The sequence below is a fragment of the Zalophus californianus genome, chromosome 14, assembly GCF_009762305.2.
Source record: "Zalophus californianus isolate mZalCal1 chromosome 14, mZalCal1.pri.v2, whole genome shotgun sequence".
NCBI classification, from domain to species: Eukaryota; Metazoa; Chordata; class Mammalia; order Carnivora; family Otariidae; genus Zalophus; species Zalophus californianus.
In genome coordinates, this window is record NC_045608.1 from 57,526,402 (window position 1) to 57,548,601 (window position 22,200).

Here is a 22,200-nt window from a genome sequence, read left to right on the forward strand (position 1 = left end):
TACTTGCTCCCACACCCACTTTGGCAAGCCTATCAAGGCTGGTGTGCACTAGCCTCTAGCTCATGGTGGTGAGTCCTATCCCTTGGCCCAACCTCTCCTGTTACCTGCTTCCCAAAGACTCTGCTGTACCTCAGGAGTGAGTGCTGAGCCCTGATTTGACTTTGGAGAACAGATCCCGTTTGGCGTTTATGGTCCTCACAGACTTCCAGAGTCCTGGTGATGGTGCCCTTTTGTCATGGGAGGAACCTTTTCTCTGTGACTGGCACTGATATGCAGGACTCCTTGGGTCCCAGATCTGTGGTTGACCCTTACATCTCCCTCTCAGTTTTCCTTTTCCTCATAATACTGATGATAGATTCTCCCCACCCCTTTCATAATAGAAATAGCCATGGTTTCTCTCAGAAGACTGACAGTCTTCTCTCTCTCTCTCTCTCTCTCTCTCTCTCTCTCTCTCGTGTTTGGCTTTGTTTTCTATGGAAAATGGAAATGACTCTCTTTACAAACTGCTGTGGGTGACCTTAGATGCTGAATGTAATGCTGGCTTTGCCAGGTTGATTTAGCCAGGCTGAGGGAAGGTTTATATCTCCTAAACTGTTTCAGTGTTTTCTGTTCTTTTCTCATGCTGGGAGCCTTCCCCAACCTTCACATTCATTTGGAAGCTGCTCCCTCCCTTCCCAAGTCTCTCTGGCTGGTCTCGGGGACCCCACAGTCTAGGGAGATGGAAGGAGATTCTGCAGTAGAAATGGACTTCTGGCAAATGTTGTAGGTGAATAAAGAAATCTTTGGGGGCACCTGGGTTAAGTGTCCGACTCTTGATTTCAGCTTGGGTCATGATCTTGTGGTTGTGAGATCGAGGCCTGCGTTGGGCTCTGTGCTGGACATGGAGCCTGCTTAAGATTCTCTCTCCCGTTCCTGCTGCCCCTCCCCTCCCCCCGCCTCAGAAAAAAAAAAAAATCTTTGTAGCTTTATTACAGCTGTGATGAAATACCAATAGCCAGAGCTATTTCTACAGGGAAGTAAAATCTCACATACTTACAGCAGGAAGCATGACAGTCTTTTAGCTCATCAGCAGGAAGGGCATAGAGTGCAGGCAAAATCTAGTGGTGGGACTGAAGGAAGGGAGGGAGGATACAGAGGGAAAGGCACAAAGAAAGGGGGGGAGATGGGGAAACGTGAGAGGAGAGCCCCAGGGGAGGAAAAGAAAGAGAAAAAGGAAACAGACCGAACAGAGATCGTTTCTCTGCTCAGTACATGGGAGGAGGGCTTAGAGTCTAATATGTTTCGACACCCTCCTGCCGATGTTTCTTGGGATTCATTCTTTTAAGGAAAGCAATGGAAAGGGCACCTTCTGGGGCACCTGGGGGGCTCAGGCAGTTAAGTGTCTGCCTTTGGCTCAGGTCATGATCCCAGGGTCCTGGGATCGAGCCCCACATCAGGCTCTCTGTTCAGTGGAGAGCCTGCTTCTCCCTCTCCCTCTGCCTGCCGCTCTGTCTGCTTGTGCGCGCGCTCTCTCTCTCAAATAAATAATAAAATAAAATCTTAAAAAAAAAAAAGGGAACCTCCTTATTGCATTTCTAAATAACATGGAGAAATCATAAAATTTAAAAGTTTTCAAGAATGAGTGTGTAGGAATTCTGCCTCCCCAGCCTCCTTTCCCTGTCCAGCACACAAATATTAGTGACCCTGGGCATCTCTCCCTGGGGGCCTCTGTCTAGGGTGGAGTGATCTCTTCCTTCCCAGCTGTGGATTCAGTGCTGGTTTTTTCTCCATCTTTCATTTCCCAAAGGAAGGTCCATCATAGTCTCCAGCTCATGTGCTCGACCCTGAGCCGGTCACTATGAGGGCGAGAAAATTGAGCCAACGGTCAGCCTGAGCCTTGGAACTTACAGTGTTGTGAGAGGGGACTGTGGGTGACATGTCCACTTACTGTGCTGTCAGGTAAAGGTCTCACTCTGTTTTCCATGGTGTGCTCAGTTCCGGGCTAGTGGCCATGTCAGCAGTGGCAGCAACCCCCAAACTGTTGTTTGGTGTAGTTCTCATGAGATCTCCTCTTATCTGCAAAACCAGTAATGGTGGCCCTTGACATCCCCCCCACCCCCAGGGCCATGCCTGGATGGTGAGGATCTGCAGGAAGCATGGCTGCGCCGACCTGAAACCCACTGGTCTTAAGAGGGAAGCCTCGGTCCCCTCCTTACACATAGATTTTCCCTGTTCACCTTAAGAAATCAGGAAAGCCAGAGAGGTCCTAGGGATTTCTTTTGACCAAGAGTCCGATTTCTCAGAACCTAGAAGATTTACCTTAAAATCCTGTTCTTTTTGCCTTAAACAGGCACAGAGTTGATACATGAAATCTTGGGTTAGAGAAAGCTTGTCATTCTGTTTTCATAATTTTTCCTTTTCCTTCTATGAAAGGCAACAAGATGTGATTTTGCAGCCTGCCAGAGGGTCATTATGCAATGCATATTTGCAGATATTTGAGACTCCTAGCCAGAGGAGAAAATGATGCATTTGCAGCCAAATAATCACTTTTTAAAAGAAAGGAAAAAAAGTGTTTCATTTTATTTACAAAAGCCCATCTTTAAACTCCCCAGTCAGAGGTAAGAAGCAGATGCTCATCCTATGACTTCTCAGACAGCATGGATTTTTTGCTCTTCATACATCTGGAAGTCTAATTAATTGGGGTGAAATGATTCGGCTTGTACAGCCTGGTCTTTCATCACTCTAACACACAAAGTCTGTCTCTCTGTATGGATCCCCTTCTGGTCCACGGGGGAGGCCCCAGGGCCCCCACCTCCTGTGGGTTCTCCAGGGATGCCTCCGGATGCAGTCACGGAATCTGCACTCTCTGGATGGCTGTCCACCTTGGCTCACCCTGCTGTCTCCATTTTTCTGTTCCGCCCCATGGAATCTAATTTTTCTCAGCTGTGCCCCAGGGTGCTGATCACAGATCTCTAGGCTTCTTTCTTGCTGGGTGGGGATAGGCATGCTTGCACACCACTGAAACCGTGAGGTGGTGACATCTAGGCACAGGTTGCTGTGGAAACAGAATAATGGAAACATGGGGATATTTTGAGGAAAAGCCTCCTAGGTTTGGGGTTCTGGATATGGATACATAAAAGCGGGAATCAAAGATAGGGTCACAGTTCTGAGTCGGAGCAGCCAGGAATCTGGTATGGCCTCTGGCAGGAATGAAAATGGAGGATATTGGGATTCATTGGCAGGAAAACTTTGGCACCTTGGTTTTGAGGTGAAGGTCCTGTCCACAAGGAGGGCTAAGCCAGGGCCTCCATGTTGTCAGTTGCTCCAGGAAGAGGAGAGGAGATTCAGGGAGCTCTTTGGTCTCAGGTCATTGGCATATCACTGCCGTGTGATCTGTACAGACGCCCCACATGGGAGTGAGAGCTGAAGCTCTTTTTGAGTTACAGAATATAAAACAGAACCCTGGCCTCGAAGAGATGGCAAAGTCTTGTTAAAGATGTTCCTTATATTCACCAGCCACCTTCCTGATCCTTCTAGAGGCAGAGAGCACCATTGCTGGACCCTGGAATGGGTGGGAAGCCTGCCTTCCCGGGACCTGCATCTACCTCTCTGATATTAAGCAAACACTATGCACTGCTATTTGGAGCAACACACCCTCACTTGCCCCTGGAAGCTTTTTGAGTATTTAAAGGCCATCAACATATCGTCCTGTCCAAGCTAAACTTGATGGTTTCCACAGAAAGTCCTTGGCAACATAACTTGCAGTTCCTCGGTATACTGGATACAGCGCCCTTCTACCACAAATCCCACTTTTGATTCATTAGGCTTTTCAGCAGCTGCCCTGGGTGCTGGCTCACATCAGACTGATAATGTACTAAACCTCCCAGGGATTTGGTTTGTTTGTTTGTTATACATCCATTTTGCTAGTTTCTTCTACTCTGTATCTCCGTGATTGATTTACACCTAAATGCAGGGCTTTGCATTGTATCCCACTGGTATCAGGTCAGAGTTCTGGCCTCAAGATTATTTTGCATTTTGCTTTGGCCATTCATCACGTTAACTGTTAATTCTAGTTTTATTTAATATAAATTTAATAAGCCAAAATGTCGATACAGGCAAGGAATGCTTAAACCGATGAATGAAGCTTGCAGGTAGACACTCATCAGTCATTTTAAGGCCATTTTGGTGCAGTTAGTGGGAAGGCACCCACCTCTGATCATCTTCTAGCCTTCAGCCTCAATTTCTTCATTGAGTTCTAAGGCCAAAGTCAAGGTATGCTGCATCTGCTGTTAAGTGCAGAGCTCTGAGACCAAATACACCTGTCTGATCCTTTGGGTGGATCATTTTTTCATCTATAGAATGGGGATAATAATCTATAAAATGGGAATGAAAATAATAGTGGAGAATATGTAAAACACTGATTGTTGGAGCTGCCCATAAGTGCCCCGTGTTGTGAGCTAACCTCTCTTTTCCCAAAACTTGTACCAACTTCCTGCTTAAAAAAGGGAGATGTGCTCAGCTTGCCAAAACCTGCTCACCTGAAAACTGCTGATCCCAGGTGTTTCCTTCTCTTTTCTAAGTGCTTATAAGACATTCATCCAGAAAGCCTTTGGAGCATATTGCCAGGGATCAATAGAGGGTTTAATAAAGTGTGGGATATCAATTTTCCACTTCATCGGTAATCCTTTTTCTGAAAATGGGGACATTAACTTTGCATTGTTTGAGGTGCCTGTGTTGTAAAATCTCAGAACGACAAACATTATGCTCACTTATTAGTACTATGAGGGACCATATTAATTAACATATTCAAATGTAGAAACTGAAATAGAGTTGCCATGTTGAGAAGTCATTATCTGAATTCCTGTTCTCACTCTAGGGGACCATCGGATGTACCATTGTTTGAGGTACATAATTTTCCAAGGTTTTTAATGTCTGCATCTTTGGATCCTCACATGAGGAAATGGAGATTGTGTGCCTTCATTAGAATCATTTTACCTTCAGTAGGATGCTTGTTAAGATGTTCTTGCATCTAACTTCTGTCCAGGAAGGTGAAGTTTTAGGCTTTAAAATGTTGCATAAAAATATGCTTTGCATGGTGAAAACTGATTCACTCTCTTTTCCTCTGTTGCATTTTGGGCAATTTCTGTTGGCTTATCAAGTTACCTGATTCTTTGCCCAGCTATTCGAGTCTTCCTGATGATCTTGTGAAATACATTCTTCGTCTCTTTTACAGTGCTTTTTATTTCTAACATTTCCAACTGACTCTTTCTAGTTTCCCTCCCCTGAAATTTCTCATCTGTTCATGCACATTGTCCACCTTTTCCACCAGAGTTAATATACTAATCATTGTGAATTATAGAATCGCAACATTGAGTTAAATCTGGTTCTGTTGATTGCTTAGTTTCTTGATAATAGGGGTGGGGACCTGGGGTTTTTAAAACTTTCAGTGATTTTTTTTTTTATGATCAAAAGAGTAATATTCTCTTTGTATAAAACTTTAGAAATACAAAAAAAGTCAAAATCACCTGAAATACTTCTATATAGATCTAAACATTAACATTGTACATTTTCTTCTCATCTTTGGAATCTTTCTTACATAGTTAACTCTATATTACAAGCATTTTCCTGTGTTATTACAGTAAAACATATTAAAACCTATGTAATAGTCATAGAAATGGACTGTAATTCATTTGACTTTTCTCATATTAATAGAATTGTTTCAATTTAAAGAGCTTTGTTACTAACTTCATGAAAACATAGCGAATGAGGTGGTGTTTGAATATTTTTCCATGTTTTCAGTGTTTCATTTTTAAGATTTAAAAAATTATGCAAGTTTTAATGGCATGTTCAAGTAATATTTGTGTTAAAGGGATGGTGGGTACAAAGGGTTATCACTGTCTTGCTGGTTACTTGGCTACATACAGCCAGAAAACGAATTCTCACCTGTGTGATCGCTTGGATGCCCCATATAAGGATGATCTCAGTGGAAGAAAAAGAAAAAAAAAAAAAGAAATAGTTTCACTCATTATTATTTTAGGAAGACGTCAGGGAGAGAGACAAGAGATTTGAGCCAGGCCTTATGGGAGCCGGTATGCTTGAGAGGACACTATGGTCCAGGATGGGCCTCCAGCCGCAGGGCTGGAGAGCAACATCTTCAATCCACTCTGAGATGATCCGCTTCAGGGAGCTGATTTGTGGTGGGAACCATAACTCTCAAGAGGCTTGTTGATGAACAGAATAGTAGTTTCCTAGTTTACATAGGCAAGATCCCCATGAAACAGGAGCAGGGGGTGGGGCTTTGACTCTTCTGCCCTGTTCACATTTTCGATTCACATTTGCCATTCCTCAGGCTTAGTTGTCCTCTGTCACGTTTCCAGGGTTGATTATTTGCTTAGGAAAGTTCTTTAACCTTTATTATAGCTCACAAGAGCATATTTGTCTCATTTCCCCAAGGCTTAAGTTTTTGCACGAGAGGGAAAGATGGGGCTCCCCATAGTACAGTAGAAAGAGTCAGATTGGCCTTTGTGTTCTCCTTTGACTTTCTTCAGAAATGAGTCGTGTGACAAGTTGGGTAGCCTTCTAGAACGCGAGACTTTGCATCTGAGAATGGGGACGCCACTAACTGGACAAGGCCCAACCCTGTTGATTTCTCGCCTTCATTTTGTAAATATTACCAGGGTGTTCTTTAAGGCAGTATTTTAGCGCCAAGTTTTTGCTATTCCTTAGTTAACAATAACAGAGTGGATCTGTGTTACCTGTTATCATCCAACTCCTCATAATTACATGGAATATCCTAAAAGAAAGTTAGCAAAGTGGGTATCTTCCGGCCTTGTCCACTTTTACCCATTGTTCTCTAAAGAAAACCTCCTGCTGAGCCCCAGAATTTTATCTCAATGGAAAGAAGATGTTCATTTGTAGCATTTTTTAAATTTTGATATTTAAGTATTTCCGAATACTCTGCTGTATGTTCCATCCTGCAAGATTTCCTCTCCACTAACTAGGAAATCCTTAAGTGGTTCCCAGACTCTCACTTGGCTACTACATGAATCACAAACATAGTCTGGTTCCCTTTTTGCGAATTCCATTAGGTCATAAGCAGGTCGGCCATCAGGCCCTGAGGCCATAGCACATGGCTTTGGTGCAGGTCACTTCCTGTCCTGGCAGACGTGCCAACCCTGGTCTCCATGCACCTCCCCCCACCCCATGCCAGATACCTACAAAGCCACAGCGCCACAGCCCAGAGTTCTGTGCTCAGGTAATCTGTTTGGGCCCACACTTGATTTTTGACCAGACCCATGTCGTTTTGCAGACAGTATCTTAGAAGGGATAGATTCAGGGTCTGAGGTATCTGTTGGACTGTTTGATAAGCAGTCACAAATGCTTTCGGCCCGTTCTGAGCTGCTTGCTCAGGAATTCTCAGCTTAAGGGTATGTCATTGCAATCGTTAAAATGAGAAGGCCTTAAAAGTAAGTGTCTTTAGTCACTTGGCTCTTTGTTGTTGTTAAAATACCCGGTATATTGTTAGTTCTGGTAAGCTGATAAACAGTGTGGAAAGCTTTATAAGTCAGTTAGCTTACCAATTTCTAATTCAGCTTTAATAACCAGCATCTACTTCTAGAACATATATTTACGCTTTTTTAGTGGAAAATGAAACAAATAGAATGAAACATGTTCTTCTAACTTCCTTTGTAATTTAAATCCTGAGGTTTGGAAATTGTTTTCTTTTTATCGTTGTTGAATTTCTAGAAGAGGAGTAGGAATTTGGAGATTTTTTTTGGAATACTTTTATTTCTACTTAATAAGCAGCATATTTGACCTTCTAAGTATAGTTCTTGTGTTTCTCTAAGTACAATAAAACATGAAGGCAGTTCCAGTTTGCTCTAATGTGCAAGATTATTGAGAAACTGGCTTTTATTCCTTTTCCATACATCTGGTACTTGCATTTTATCTAAAACCCAGATACCTGGGTTCTGTACCAGCTGATACCACACTCTTTCTGTGGGTTGGCCCAGAAAAGAAAAAAAAAAAAAAAGGCAAAGTGCTATGTTGATGGTATCCTGCCACCCCTCCGTCAGGCTCAGCCTCCCTGGCATGGAGGCCACATTGGATCCCCAAGCTGTTTATGGAATGTGGAGGCTCAATCCCCAGACTGAGGCTTGACCCGACAAACATTACATCCCTCCGTCAAAAGGCATCTCTGTTCCTCTGAAGGCTCATGGCCTCTCTTTTATGCTGAGTAAGAATGGAGTGCAAGATGATAGTTGCAGCAGAAAGTAAAGCTCAGCCCAGTGGCCCCCAAAGTGTGCTAAATACTTAAGAGAAACACAATTCACAGCTGGCTGCCTGTTCTTGTCCTTCCCTCCTAACAAGGGGGTTGTCTCAGAGTCCTGTGAAATACTGTGATTTAGCTACATGGTTTAAAGCAATATAAAGCATAATGTATTATAATGGACTAGTGTTAAAATAGAATACTAGTATTCCCTTGAATGTAATTATATAAAAGGTAGGGAACGTGTAGCTCAAGGGCTGACTCTAGACCCCTGGCGTGTTTCCTCTAGCCCCTAAGGAAGTGGGATTATTTGTGGGAGCACGAACCCAAAGGCTGTCACCCAGCTTTTCTCTTCCTTGGAAACCACAGGCAGCTGGATCAGCTCCAAGCCGGTTCTACTGACTCTCCCTCCCCACCGTCAGGGCTGTCTTCTGGCAAGTGCTTTCTGTCCTCAGCAACCTGGCTCAGAGGGCTTCTAGGACAGAGAACACTCAGTTGTGGAGTGTGGAGGTATTCTCAGTCCTCTCTCAGCAGCGTGACGACCATCTCTGTGAAGTCAGGACCATGGCTTTGTTATCCCCTCACAGAACCCTGTTGGGTGCTGGGCGTCTGGAAAGCCCTCGATCTTGTTGAAAGAAGCAGCATGGCCTCTTGGGATGGGAGGGACCTTAAACGGGGTCAGCCATTGCACCACCATCCAGGTTTAGTATTTCTTCTGCAGTGGCCTTAGCAGGTGGCCACTCAGAAGTCTCCAGATGTGAGGAATTTGCCCACTTGGCTTTGCACCACTGCTTCTGAGACTGACCCCTTTTTGCCCTGTACTCCTTTATGACTGGTCGCTCTCCCTTCTCATGAGATTGATGTACCTTCGGAACGAGAATCAATTCTTACTGACTTTCCTTCGGTGTAGACAGATGGGCGTATGTTTGAGCCTGTAAACCATTGCAGTGAAACCTGTCATCAGAACATGAGGGAGCACCAGGCAGAGCTGAAAATCCAACAGTTCACATGGGAGGGACACTGCCTTGTCCCTTGGAGGAGTCTACAGCGGCAGAGCCGGGCTGTGGTGTGTGTGCTGGCCCCCGTGTGGCTTGCCCCCAGCTCCCTCATTTGTGGTCCTTGCTCTTGCTGCCAGCACTGTGCCTGCCTCTCTGGTCTTTTGCCGTCCTGTGGTTTGTCCCTTCCCAGCGGACATGGGCTTGTAACCTCCTTCGCCCTTCCTATTAGAATGTGTCTCAGATCAGTGCAATGGCACCAAGGGTGGATTTTTAAGAGCTTTGCGATGAGCAGCATGTTTAGACTTGGAGGAATGGGTGTGTGGCCTCTGCTGTGGCTGTTCCAAGGCTTTGGAGGGTTTTGACTGTATTCCAGGTACTTGTGGGCATCAAATTAAATGATTTCTGGATAAATCAGGGTTGATGTAGGAACCTTTTAAAGTAATGTGCTTTTATTACTTTCAAGTCTCTACAGTAATGCTAGTAAGGTATTTCTGGGGAGGAGTCCCACTGGACATACTTGGTGATTAGTTAGGACATGCTTGCAGTTAGTACCAGGCATTTCCATAAATTCACATTCTGCCCTTTTCTCTAAAGTAGTTTAACTATCGAACATGTTTGTTAAATTCACATAGTAAGGCTTCTAAACACACATAAATGTAAACTTAGACTCAATAGAAGCCTAAAATCATGAATCAGAAGAGTTTGGGATTTTTTTTTTTTTTTAAATAAAAATACAGTGCCAAAAGAGCTCCATACAGAGCCTTTACAACAAAGGAGAAGCAGACATGAATAGACATGTTGAGACCAATAAAAAAAGACTTTGCTAGAAAACCATGGATTTGTTTTTTTTAAATTAGCCTCATGAGGGAGAATGGCTAGGGGGTTCTGGGTCCCTGGGACTGTGTTGCCCAAGATCTTGTGACCACAGAGATGCTCAGGAAGAACCTTAATGAGAGGGGCACAAGGAGGGGGCCCCCCCACTGAGACCAGCTCACGGGAGGAGTGGGGTGGGCACCAGCCAGGATCTTGTCCAGGAAGGCACTGAGAAGGCTTAATCTACCTCATAATAGTCCGCCCACTGAGGAAGTTGCCTGGGCTTGCTAGGTTGTTTTATTTACCTGAAGAACTGTCTACGGCTCTAAACATACAAAGATAGAACAGTTCATTATGCCTTGCCTCCCCCTTCTGCCCCCAACCTTGTGGTTGAAAAAAATACTCTGGAATTCAGTCTGTTCCTAGTATGGGAGCAGGGGACTGAATGCAGGACTCAAGTTACGCAGCTTAAAACTCTCTAAAGAGTTTAGAGCTCTCTAAAGAATTCCATTTTCAGGGTGGTAAGGACATAACGGTGAGGATGGAAGCCCAATGCACTGCTTGTCCTCAGTATGATTGTGGAGGGGCCCCGGTGAGAAAAGGGCAGGGTGACCCCCACTGGCCACTCAGTGTGTGGCAGGACCTTGCGCTGACATGGGGAGTGGAGGGAACAGGCTGGGGTGGTAGGTGGGATGGAGTGAGCCCATGTGAGATCAAGGGTTCTCTTCTAGCCACCTGCATTTGAGGTGCTTGTTAGCATATGAGTAGCAATGTCAGGGGTCAGGTGGGTGTCAGAGCCCAGGAGTTTGGTCAGGCCTGTTTGGTGCAACAGTTAGCATTGAGCCATAGATAGAATTTAAAACCAAGAGACTGGATGGACTCACCTGGAGAGAGTGTATGGTAAGAGAAGGGAAAAATGCAGGAGTGAACTCTGAGGCCTTCCCCCACCTAAAGTTTGGTACCCTAGAAGGAGCCAGCAAAGAAGTGGCCGCTCAAGGTCGGAGAATGGGGTCAGCCATGGTGACAGGGAATTGTTCTTGGAGGGAGCAATTGTGTCATGTGCTGTTGGGGGTTGCAGAGAGCAGAGAAGCAACCATCAGATTTGACAACATGGAGGCCATTGACAACCCTAACAGGAGAAATTTAATTTGCACGATGGTGACAGATTGGGTTGAAGAGTCTGTGGGAAGTGAGGAAGTAGAGGCAGGGAGTGTGGCAATCCTTTTGAGAAGTCTTCCTATAAAGGGGAGCTGAGAACCAAGGCACTGGCTGGAGAGAGATGTGGAGTCAAGAAGAGAATTTACGAAGGAAGTATGCCAGAGGAGAAAGGGCAAGGAGGTCGAGGTGTTCTCATGACTTCAGGGAAATTACTTGATATGGGTGATGTTTTGATACTATTCACAGTGGGGTGCACGATGCTCTAAGTTCCTTGTGAAATCTACATGTGCCCCTAGTATTTTGATGTGAGCTCTTGCCTCTGGGAGGGCCTGGGTCTTCCTTGGGCTGCAGATGGAGAACCTGGAGCTGATTCTGCATAACCAAGGTGACGGAGTCAAGGGGTCGTGCATTGACTGGTCATTAACTGATTCATTTATTCAGTGAGCAAACATCGCAGAGCCCACTCCTTGCCAAATGCAGTTCCGGGTCCTGCAGACAGGACACGATGCAGATAAGCCCCCCTCCCCTTGAAGGTGTTACTGTCTGTGGGGGCCGGGCATTGCCAAGCAAATGGCTGGGGCTGGGATGGTAGCCCAGAGCAGGCTCCTTATTTCTTAGATGCGTGATTTGAACCCATATCCAGGAGAGAGTTGGTGGGTGAGTTCCTTTAGAAGGGGGTTCTTGGAAGGCGGGGCTCAGGGAAGGGAGACTATAATGAGTTGCGGCAGCAGCACCTGGGGTGATGGGGAGGGAGGTGACCTGAAAACGCCCCCTACACAGGTAGCCCTCAGGGCTGGAGAAGCTTCAGCTGGGAGGCTTGGGAATTTCTCTGGGTGGGTAACCTGTGGCCTGTGTGACGGAAGGCCCTTGGGCCATGGGTGGCTCCTCACAAATGCTGTGCCCTGGGCCCAGCAGGACGGTTCAGATCCCTGCTTGCCTCAGCTCAGTGGTGTGGCTTTGGGCAAGTCCTTTACCTTGCTGTGCCTGCTTCCTTACCAGAAAAACGAGAATTGAAATGTGATGGTTCCTACCTCATGGTGCTCTAGTCTGTATAAAATGAAGCAACCGACGTGGCAAGTGCTACCTTGTTTGTTGAGAGACCACAGGGTGTGAGCTCTAGAGCCAGATTCCCTGGGTTCAAAATCTGGTTATATTTCTGTCTATGGGCGGGATAGTCTGTGCCTCAGTTTCCTGATCTGTGCAATGGGGGATAATAGTAATTCCTGCTTCTGAGGCATCTGGCAAAGGAATCTGTGTGCTCACGGAGAAGAGTTCCCCAGGCCAAAGCAAGCATGGGGGCCAGCCTGCCTTCAGGTGCACACAGACTGTCCACAGCTGCATGATGCTTTTCTCTTTTCTGGGTAGTTCCGGCTGGTGGTGAAGACAGCCCTGAAGCTGCTGCTCGTCTTTGTGGAGTACTCCGAGTCAAATGCACCTCTTCTGATCCAGGCTGTCTCTGCTGTGGACACAAAAAGGGGTAAGTGGTCTGCACCCACTATTACATCAAGGTGCACGTGTCTGCTGGAGGGGGACTCCCGTTTTTAACACGTTTGAAACAGAATTGAGAATGAACAGAATTCCCTTTGTGTGGACTCCCTGCTGTTGGAAACTTATTTTTTAGAATTGTAAGTACACAAAGATTAGGGATGGAACCTGGTTTAACAGTGCAAAGAACAGGGATGCCTGGGTGGCTCAGTCGTTAAGTGTCTGCCTTCGGCTCAGGTCATGATCCCGGGGTCCTGGGATCGAGCCCCGCATCGGGCTCCCTGCTCAGCAGGAAGCCTGCTTCTCCCTCTCCCACTCCCCCTGCTTGTGTTCCCTCTCTCGTTGTGTCTCTCTCTGTCAAATAAATAAATAAAATCTTAAAAAAAAAAAAAAGGTGCAAAGAGCGGCACTCATAGCTTACCTAGGTCAGGTCAGACCCTGAGCTTACGTTTATGCCCCGTCCCCAGCCCCCTCCACTGAACCCAGAGAACCAGCTCCTTCTCCCCTTTCCCAGTTGTCCCGGTCACTGTGGCTCTTTTCTTTACTCCTCTCACACGTGCTTTATTGGCTCTGACCCTTAGGTGTTCCTTGAATGTTCTCCCTTCCTTCCCTCCAATCCCATACTCCTCTACTGAGGGCCCTCTCCATCTGTCACCTGGCATCCCTCACCTCCCCAAAATGCTACCCTCACCTCTGCTATCGGCAGATTCTTCTGAAACACAAATTTGGTCACATCGGTTCCTTGCCGGTGGCTTCCCAGTGCCTACAGAATTAGGTCCAAACCCTGCAACTGACCCTTCACCATCCAGCCCCGGTGCACCTGCCACCCCCACCTCCCACCTGGCCTGCGCTGCCCCTTCCCTAGCGTGGGTCAGTCACGTGCACTCTGAGCCCTGTATGTCCCCTTCTCTGCTGTGTTGTTGTCACTGGTGCTTCCCATGAGCGTGCGCCCTGCTGGAGGGCTGCAGGGTCTTTGGCTCTCCTCTTGGTATCCCAGAGCCTAGCTGGCCCACAGCAGGCAGGCCTTCCATACAGGCCTTTGGATTTGGTTTAGCGTCTAACATGCCGTGGCCCCTATAATATTGTGAAGCTTGAAGCTAAAGTGTTAGGAGCTTTTGGTTTTGTCCTTTTAAGAAAATTTAGGGGTTGGTTCTCTGGTAGGATATTATCGTTACTGCTGTCCTCCCCACGAAGACCCAAAGAAGAACCAAAACTTGGTAACATTTTTTTTTTCTTTTTGTAACACTAATACTCTGTAGAAAATTTGGGAAAAAGTATAGAGGAAGACCATAACAAATCACCTCTAATCTCACCGGACAAATAATTGTTAACATGTTGGTATATTTCCTTACAATTTCATGTATGTATTTCCATGCTTATGCACAAAGCAGCCGAGATACAACTGTCAAAAACAAGGGGCCTAGATAGCACTCTTTGATTCAAACCATTTGTATCTCTGACTCAGCATTGCTCTGAGACCCACCTTCTGGTGCTGAATCTCAAAGTAGCTCACTAGTTACTTCGACAGTTTGCATGTAAGTTAATGAAAGCCCCCCAGGGCCATAAATTGAGCTCTCATACGTTGCCCGTGAACGGACAGGCAGATGTCAGCACCAGGCATGGTGGATCGCAGGCTGGAGGTAACTCTAGGCTTGTGCCTGAGGGGTGGGGAGTTGTGAGAGAGACACCCCCTCGCGTGCGGACAGGGACCTTGAATCTGGAAGACGGATTGCAGACCAGGGCAGGCCTGTGTGTTTCTACCACAGCATGTTTCCATCTGGTGCCACATTTTAAATCTCTTATGGCCAAGAGCAGATTATGGGGCCAGCTGAGAATGTTTAATGAAGACAGCCAGTTCCTCAGAAACCAGGGTTTGTGTTTCCAAGGCCAATTAATGAAGTTTAGGGCCAAAGGTGAGTATATGGGAAGACAGAGAGGCAGACCCTTTTATTGGTCCTTGGAGGGATCATACTCCATCCCCCAACTCTGGGGATTACTTTAGGACAGTTGATGGACTTCTTGTTTTCCTGTCCTAAATTTCGGGTGACCCATGGGCCCTTCTCATGGGGGCTGCATTTAAGGGATAGGCCTTCTCACGGTCTTGGGGTTCTCCTTTGGCTTCATTGAGTTGGGAGTTTAGAATCTCCTTCCTTGGACTTCACATTCTATAAAGGGTGCGTTTTGTTTTTTTGGTGGTGGTGGGGGGGGTTGGGTAGAGGAGTGATCCTGAGATGACCCAGGACTTGGTCCCCACATCTATGACTCCATCGACCAGCTCAGCCAGAGGCTCTCTGCCATCTTCACTGTCTCTCCCAAGACAAAACGATGGCCATCTTTTCCCAATTTGTTAAAAAAAAAAAAAAGGTAGCTAATGGGTTGTTTTCTCAACTTGATGGCTTTGCCTATAAAATTTCTTAACTTCTTGGCAGCTACTGCATCTGACTGCTACTGAGTGCTAGGCAGCTGAATAAAAAGCAACACTAATGGAAAAACTCAGACATAGCCTATCACGTGGTTCAATAGCATGTTTCTCTGTGGACATGTGTGGTCTTGGCCGTGATTTTATAATGCATACATATAACATCATCCTATTTTACTGCTAGTTAAATTGTTCCTGAGCCCTATGATGGAATTAAACATCTAAATATGTCATGGTGCTCTGCAGAGAGCACCGTGACTCCCAGGTGGGTTTCCACCTGGCCAGTTTAGAAGCAGCTCTTCATTTCCCTCTCAGCTGGGTGAAGGGCTAGACAGAGGTGCCAGAGGTGACTGAGGGCCAACAGAGCATGTCCGTTGGTGTACAAGTTTATAAATAAGCCATACATTTTACTCCTCAAAGTGGCTTCAGATCCATTCCTCTGTGGGCTAGGGTGGAGAATGAGCATGTTGAAGTATAGACGGGGTTGTTTTTTTTTTTTAAGATTATTTATTTATCTATTTGACAGAGAGGGACACAACGAGAGAGGGAACACAAGCAGGGGGAGTGGGAGAGGGAGAAGCAGGCTTCCCGCGGAGCAGGGAGCCCGATGCGGGGCTCGACCCCAGGACCCTGGGATCATGACCTGAGCCAAAGGCAGACGCCCAACTGACTGAGCCACCCAGGCGCCCCAGGGTTTTGTTTTTTTTAACAGAAAGGAATTCTTTTGGATGCTGTAAACTGTCAGATTTAAATAATCAGCGAAGAAAACCAACAAGTAAGATAGGAGTCCTCAAAAATGACCACCACCTACAGCAGATGAAGTCCAGAACAACTTGGTCTGGTTGCTTTATAAAGACCACGCAGGCTGTGCAGGGGTTACCCAGAAGGGTGCGTTCTGTGAGTGTTGATGGTTTGCCCTTTTGCCAGGAGTGGGCCAGCTGGGGAGCAGGGATAGAAGCTCAGGGGTCTAAGTCCATCGTAAGGACTAATAACTATGAATTAAGTAATGTGAAATATGCCCCCTTTGAGCCAGGTGGTCGGCCCGTTTGCTCAGGGGCTGGAATGGAGAGGTGACTGACGCTAGTGTCCCGGGAGTGGCACAGTATCCAAGCTGCTGCTCGGTCACCTCTTTCCTGGTGTCTTCGGTCACTTTCCTATCCTGGTAGCCAGGGTGTGCCAGGAAGAGAGAAAGGCCGTGAATGTGGACAGGCACCTGTGAGAGGGCCTGGCTCTGTCTTCTTGCCATCAGCAGAGGCTCCCTTTCATTGAGACTGTCCCTGTGGGGGTTGGCACGAAACTGGTTGAGAACCGAACCCTCTGCTCCCCTGGAGAGGTGCCCTTCCCACCGACTCTATGGGTCTGCCTCTCGGAGTGAGGGTGGGGAGGGTGACCAGACTGGGGAATTTATTTTGAAATTTCAGTCATAAATCTTGAGTCAGCGCTTGGGTCAGCAAGTGCTTTTGGGGTCAGCACTGCTTTTGAAGAAGTTCCATTTTCACTGGGATGTGAGGTAATGAGCTATGACATCGTTCCTAAATGTGTTGATCACACATGATAGGGGAGACAAATCCAGCCATTCTTTGAAGCCATCCCATCTCTGACTTTTGCTCGAGGGTGTAGTGATCTGTGAAGCTCCCAGAGCATGGTGGAAGTTAGGTGATGAAACTCCAGCTCTGTTTCCATGGTTATCTATAGCAGAAGCTTGCATAAGTGCGTTTGACAGTCACGTAGAAAGACATGAAACATGCTGCCCTTCTGATGGAGTGTTAGATCACCCCGTGTACGAGGCATTGGGCTAAATATCTTTCTTTGGAGGGAAGCAGTTACCACAGAGACCTAGGAGGAAAGTCAGAGGGAGAACTCATTGAGTCATCTCTGGTGTGCTTGCTTCTGGGTTGAGAGAGAGGCCCTGCGGTTTGGCGGGAAGAAGGGACCTGCCTGGGAGCGTGTAGAAGCTGGTTGGGTAAGCGTGGGTGTCACCACCGCCACCCGCCGCTATGACAATTACAGCTACTGCTATTCAAGTGCCTGTTACGTACCAGACACTGTGCCAAGTATTTTTCGTACAAAACTCATTTATTCAATAAATATTTAAATGCCACCTATGTGCTTGAAACATCCGAGGAAAAAACGGGCTCTCGTGGAGCCTCTACTCACAGAGCCAGTGTCTGGGGGTGGAGCTGGAGAGAGACAGAAGGTCATGATTAAAGAAATTATTATCTCCTCATGTACTTCATGAGCGCTAAGGCAAAAAGACAAAGTGCTTTATCTCCCTGACACCTCCCGGGATTGTCCAAGGTTGACACGATCACTCCTATATAGATGCATTTCCTGAGCCCCTGTTCATTCCAGTTCTTTGGGGCATCAGATCATATGGTTTACGATTCTAATACAGGACCCAGCCCCCTACACACACACACACACACACACACACACACACACACACACACACACACACACACACACGGATTCACGCACACACTGTACAGAGCAAGCGGAGGTGGGGGAGTGGGGTTGACCTGGACCATTTAGTTGCAGCAGGTGCAGCTCCTGGGCAAGTTCAGCAGCTGGTGCTTCCCATGGGCCAGCTTGAGCCCTGCCAAGGCTGTTTTGCACCAAAATGTTTCCTCCCCTTCACCTTCTTTCTTTTAAATGTTTCCCATTTTCTGGCCCCAAAACAATCAAAGAAGAGTAAACATTCATCTCAACAGTGTAGGAATATATGCAAGTTTCCCGCCTTTGAAATCTTTAAAAGGTAATCAGATATCACAGCTGAAGAACACAGTTTTCAATTAAATTAAGCCAGTGTTTGAGTGTGTTCATTATAAAGGATTAAATGGTATGCACACGAGTATGTCTGTATGTGAGAGACAGGAGATGGTCTGGCTACACTTCCCTCTCTCTGGAAAACCTGCGTTCGCTTCTTGGCCTTTCCTTCCCCGGGCCCTGTTTGGCATCTTTGGCTCCAAAGTATGCAACCACAAAGCCGTTCTGGGTCCACTAGCACCATTGGAAATGCTTAGCTTCAGCGTTATCTCCTGCAGTCTCCCTTGTAACCATATGTGGGTAACCCACTAGAACCCATGTTTTATGCGGAGGTTGGGTGCGGAGTGTGAATAATACCAGTTGCGCTTGTCCTAAACAGCAGAAGTACTCAGAGTGCTGGAACTGCACCTGACAGACTCAAGATCTACTGACCACATTGACTGTCATGAGGGGCAGAAAGAGTTACTTTGCTGGGGTTTGAAGAACAGGTGTGGATTTCAGAATAGTTAGATGGTAAATATCAGCCAGGAGATATGTCAGCAGTTAGCAGGCAAAGGGTCATGTTTTTGTGTTTGGAGTTAGAAAGGGTTAGAGAAGCTTGCCTAGTTCTGACCAACTGGGCAATTTTGCCCAAGAAAAGGCTTTCTGTTTGCTAGCTAGGAGAGTCAGCAGACCTCTATATTAAACTATATGTGTTTTCTTAACATCATATAGTAGGTCCCTGTTCCTTTTTAAAATTCTCCTGACCTCCTTCCTTCTCTAACTGTGTGCATTTGTCCTCTGGCTCTTTTAAAAGTGCTCCAGCCTGGGTACCTGGGTGGCTTAGATGGTTGGGCTTCTGCCTTGGGCTCCGGTCATGATCTCCAGGTCCTAGGATCGAGCCCCACCTTGGGCTCCTGGCTCAGCGGGAATCCGCTTCTCCCTCTCCCTCTTCCTCTCCCCCTCCCCCTTCTTGTACACTCTTGCTCTCACTCAAATGAATGAATAAAATCTTAAAAAACTCCCAGCTTAACCCACTTCATGCCCTCTCAAAGATCTCCACATACTATTCAGACCTGTTATGTGCCAGACACTGTGCTAAGAGCAAGGAAATAAGACCAAGATCACTGCTGTCCTTGGGGAGCTTTGTTCTCAAGGCCAGCAGATAAGCTCTGACATAACTCATTCAAGAACCTGCATTTGGAAGCCACTGATTTTACAGTATTTTGGAATTTACTCTTATCAGCAAAAATAAGCACTGTCCCTTTGAGATCTTTATAGAGAGAGCAGGAAGGAGCTTCATGTCCATTCCGCCATGCCAAGGGAGAGGCAATATTTCACTTCAAATGTTTATCTCAGACGTAGGAAATCGTGTCCAGGTTTTGTATCCCCTTTGTGACCTTGGCCTTGGCATGGCAGTCCTGAATGTGATGGGTTTTCCTCCCCTCTCGTCACCAAGAACCCGGTTCTTTGTACCCTGTTAATGCTTAAATGGTATTTGTGCCTGGATTGAATAGAAGTGATATACCTCTGTTCTTGAAATGTTTGCTAACAGAGGTTTCACTGGTATTTCTTGGAGTCTACTGTTTGAGTGAACATAAAGATCTCTCACGTCCCCCTTCCTTGCAGGAGATCAGAGCATAACATGCTGATGGACATACAGAGAGTATTTATCGTGTTTCCATGCTCAGCAAAATGCACATGAATGGATTTTTTCAAATTACAGATTTAATATAAAGGGAACTTTCAAGCAAATCTATAACCCTGTTGACAGTAGAGAGTATACATTTTCAAGTGGACGAGAATGACGTGGTTTATTATTGCCAAATTAGAAGCCTGTTGAAGTCCACCCTAAGGATAGTGTTATGCTTTGAAATTTGGCGACTGAAAGACACTGCCATCGTTGGGTGATAAGTCTTTGGATAAACTGTGGTATGAGTTGGATAAGAAGCATTGACTTGTTGTTTCTAATGATTTTTGCTTTACTCCTAGGAGTCAAACCCTGGTCAAATATCATGGAAATCCTGGAGGAAAAAGATGGGGTCGACACAGAGCTGCTGGTTTATGCAATGACTTTAGTGAACAAGGTTGGTTGATGGTTGTTAAGGGTTGAATTATGTCCCCTTAACAGATATGTTGAAGTCTTAACTGCTGTGAATATCTTTGAATGTCACCTAATTTAGAAATAGGGTCTTCATGGATATAATCAAAGTAAGATGCGGTCATTAAGGTGGGCCGTAATCCCACATGACTGAGGGCCTTAGAAGAAGAGGGAAAGACACACACAGAAGGAAGATGATGTATGCACATGTATATGAGGAAGACAGCTCTGTGAAGACAGAGGCAGAGATTAGAGTGATACATCTGTTAGCCAAGGAGTGCCAAGGATTGCCAACAGCCAATGCAGGAGGAGGCAGAGAAGGATCCTCCTCTAGAGCCTTCAGACAGAGCATGGCCCCGCTGACACTTCGATATCAGACTTCTCGTCTCCCAAACTGTGAGGAAGTACATTTTGGCTGGCTTAAGCCACCCAGTTTGTGGTACATTGTTACGGCAGCCCCAGGGAACTAATACAATGTGAAAATGTACAGTTGCCCTCTGAGGAAGAGCCACATCACCTAGGACCCCCATGATGGTGGCTGGAACCATGGCTACAGTGTTTTTCTTTGCAAGAGGAAATGGTGTGTGCATGTATGCATGCTGGTGCGCATATGTGTGCAGGCCTGGGAGTGTCTGTGTGCTTTCTCGACTTTGGTCTTTTCTAACAAAACCAGAGAGATGACACTGAGAATTTTAAGATTACTTTTCCAATCAGAATGTCCCCTTAAAAACATTTTCCCTTAAGAATATAAATTAGCAAGTTTTGGGGCCCCTAGGAGGCTCAGTCGGTTAAAGATCCGACTGTTGGTTTCTGCTCAGGTCATGGTCTCACGGTTATGGGATTGAGCCCCGTGTCGGGCTCCATGCTCAGCACAAAGTCTACTTAAGATTCTCTCTCTCACTCTCTCCCCCTCTCTCCCTCTCCCCCCCCTTCCTCCCTCCCTCTCCCTCTGCCCTCCCCTTGCTCATGTGTGCTTGCTCTTTTCCTCTCTCTCTCAAATAATTTTTTTAAAAAGAATGTAAATCCGCAAGTTTTACCCTAAGAAAATAGCTTACAGTCCAGGAGAAATGAAGGCACTCTTGTTCCACTGCTTATTGAATTCTAACTGCTGGGGGCGGGTCCCATCTTCCTTTTATGAAGGTGATATCACCCTTGTGCTCTCTTCCCTCTCAGCCCATCCCCCTGGTCACCAGCTGGGAGGGCAGTAGTCGTCTTAAGGATCCTTCCCTGGAGAGGGTGCTGACCCCATGCTGCCCTGGGACAGCCCACTCTCCGGACCGGAGTCCCTTTCTCCTTGAAACTGCGGTTGGAGGGGGGTATGTCCTTCAGATGGCTCCGCCCTAGACCTCAGGAATCACAGTAACCACCCCATGGGCCTGCCTTTCCTCCCCAGGCGGCTGGGCATAGGCCTACAGTACCAATTGCAGTGATGGGTGGTTCTTCAGAGAAGGTTCAGAATCTCTTCATGAAGTACAACTAGAGAAACATTTCCCCTGATGAACGGGGGACACATTAGTACAAAGCATTATGAGAAGTAATTTCTACTAGATATTAAACGGTTGTGCAAACTCTAAGGATTAAAACAATGTGGTCCTGGCTCTTTCCTCAGCAGACAGATGATGGGGGCAGAGGACCTCTGAGACAGACCTCACCGCATGCAACAACTCCCCCAGGACTGCCGTCAGTAGGGATGGTTTAGCATCATTCATGATTGCGGATGGGGCTGTGCTAAATGGAAATAAACAAATACGTCCTTTGACAGATACTGAAATGAATTTCAGACAGGTTAGAGTTCAGTGTAACACATCAGATAGTAGAAAAATGCGAAGTAGAGGTGAAGATTAATTTGTCTCTGGTAGGTGAAGGGTATGTTACTCATCAAACCTGTCAAAAAGAATCCAAAGGGAAGGACATAAAACTGTAAAAGGATCTTATTTGTAAAATGAAAACGACAAACAAATGCTAAGGGCAAGTGGCAAATTGGGAAATTGCCAACAATGGGGTAGAAAATTATACAATCCTCAATATATTAAGAACCCAGTGGAAACATGAAGGACATTAAAGCTATTAAGATGAAAAGAAATATATAGTAAAACAACAATCATTTTCCCCCCGGGTCTCATTGGCAGGGATTGCTTTTTAATGAAATGCCATCTGTTGATGAGGACCCACAAATTCTTCTACAGTCCTGGTGGGGAATGGGCAGTACTTTTCTGTAGGATAACCCTAAGAA

At 46.2% G+C, this 22,200-nt stretch overlaps 1 protein-coding gene across 4 annotated transcripts in view; it reads left to right on the forward strand.

Moving 5' to 3' along the window:
* FHOD3 (formin homology 2 domain containing 3) overlaps positions 1 to 22,200 on the forward strand; it is a 450,944-nt gene that overhangs the window by 262,021 nt on the left and 166,723 nt on the right. For all 4 annotated transcript variants that reach the window (XM_027576518.2, XM_027576519.2, XM_027576520.2 and 1 more), the window contains exons 7-8: positions 12,583 to 12,694; positions 19,859 to 19,953. In XM_027576518.2, the coding sequence (XP_027432319.1) occupies positions 12,583 to 12,694; positions 19,859 to 19,953 (207 nt within the window). The remainder of the gene's footprint in view (positions 1 to 12,582; positions 12,695 to 19,858; positions 19,954 to 22,200) is intronic.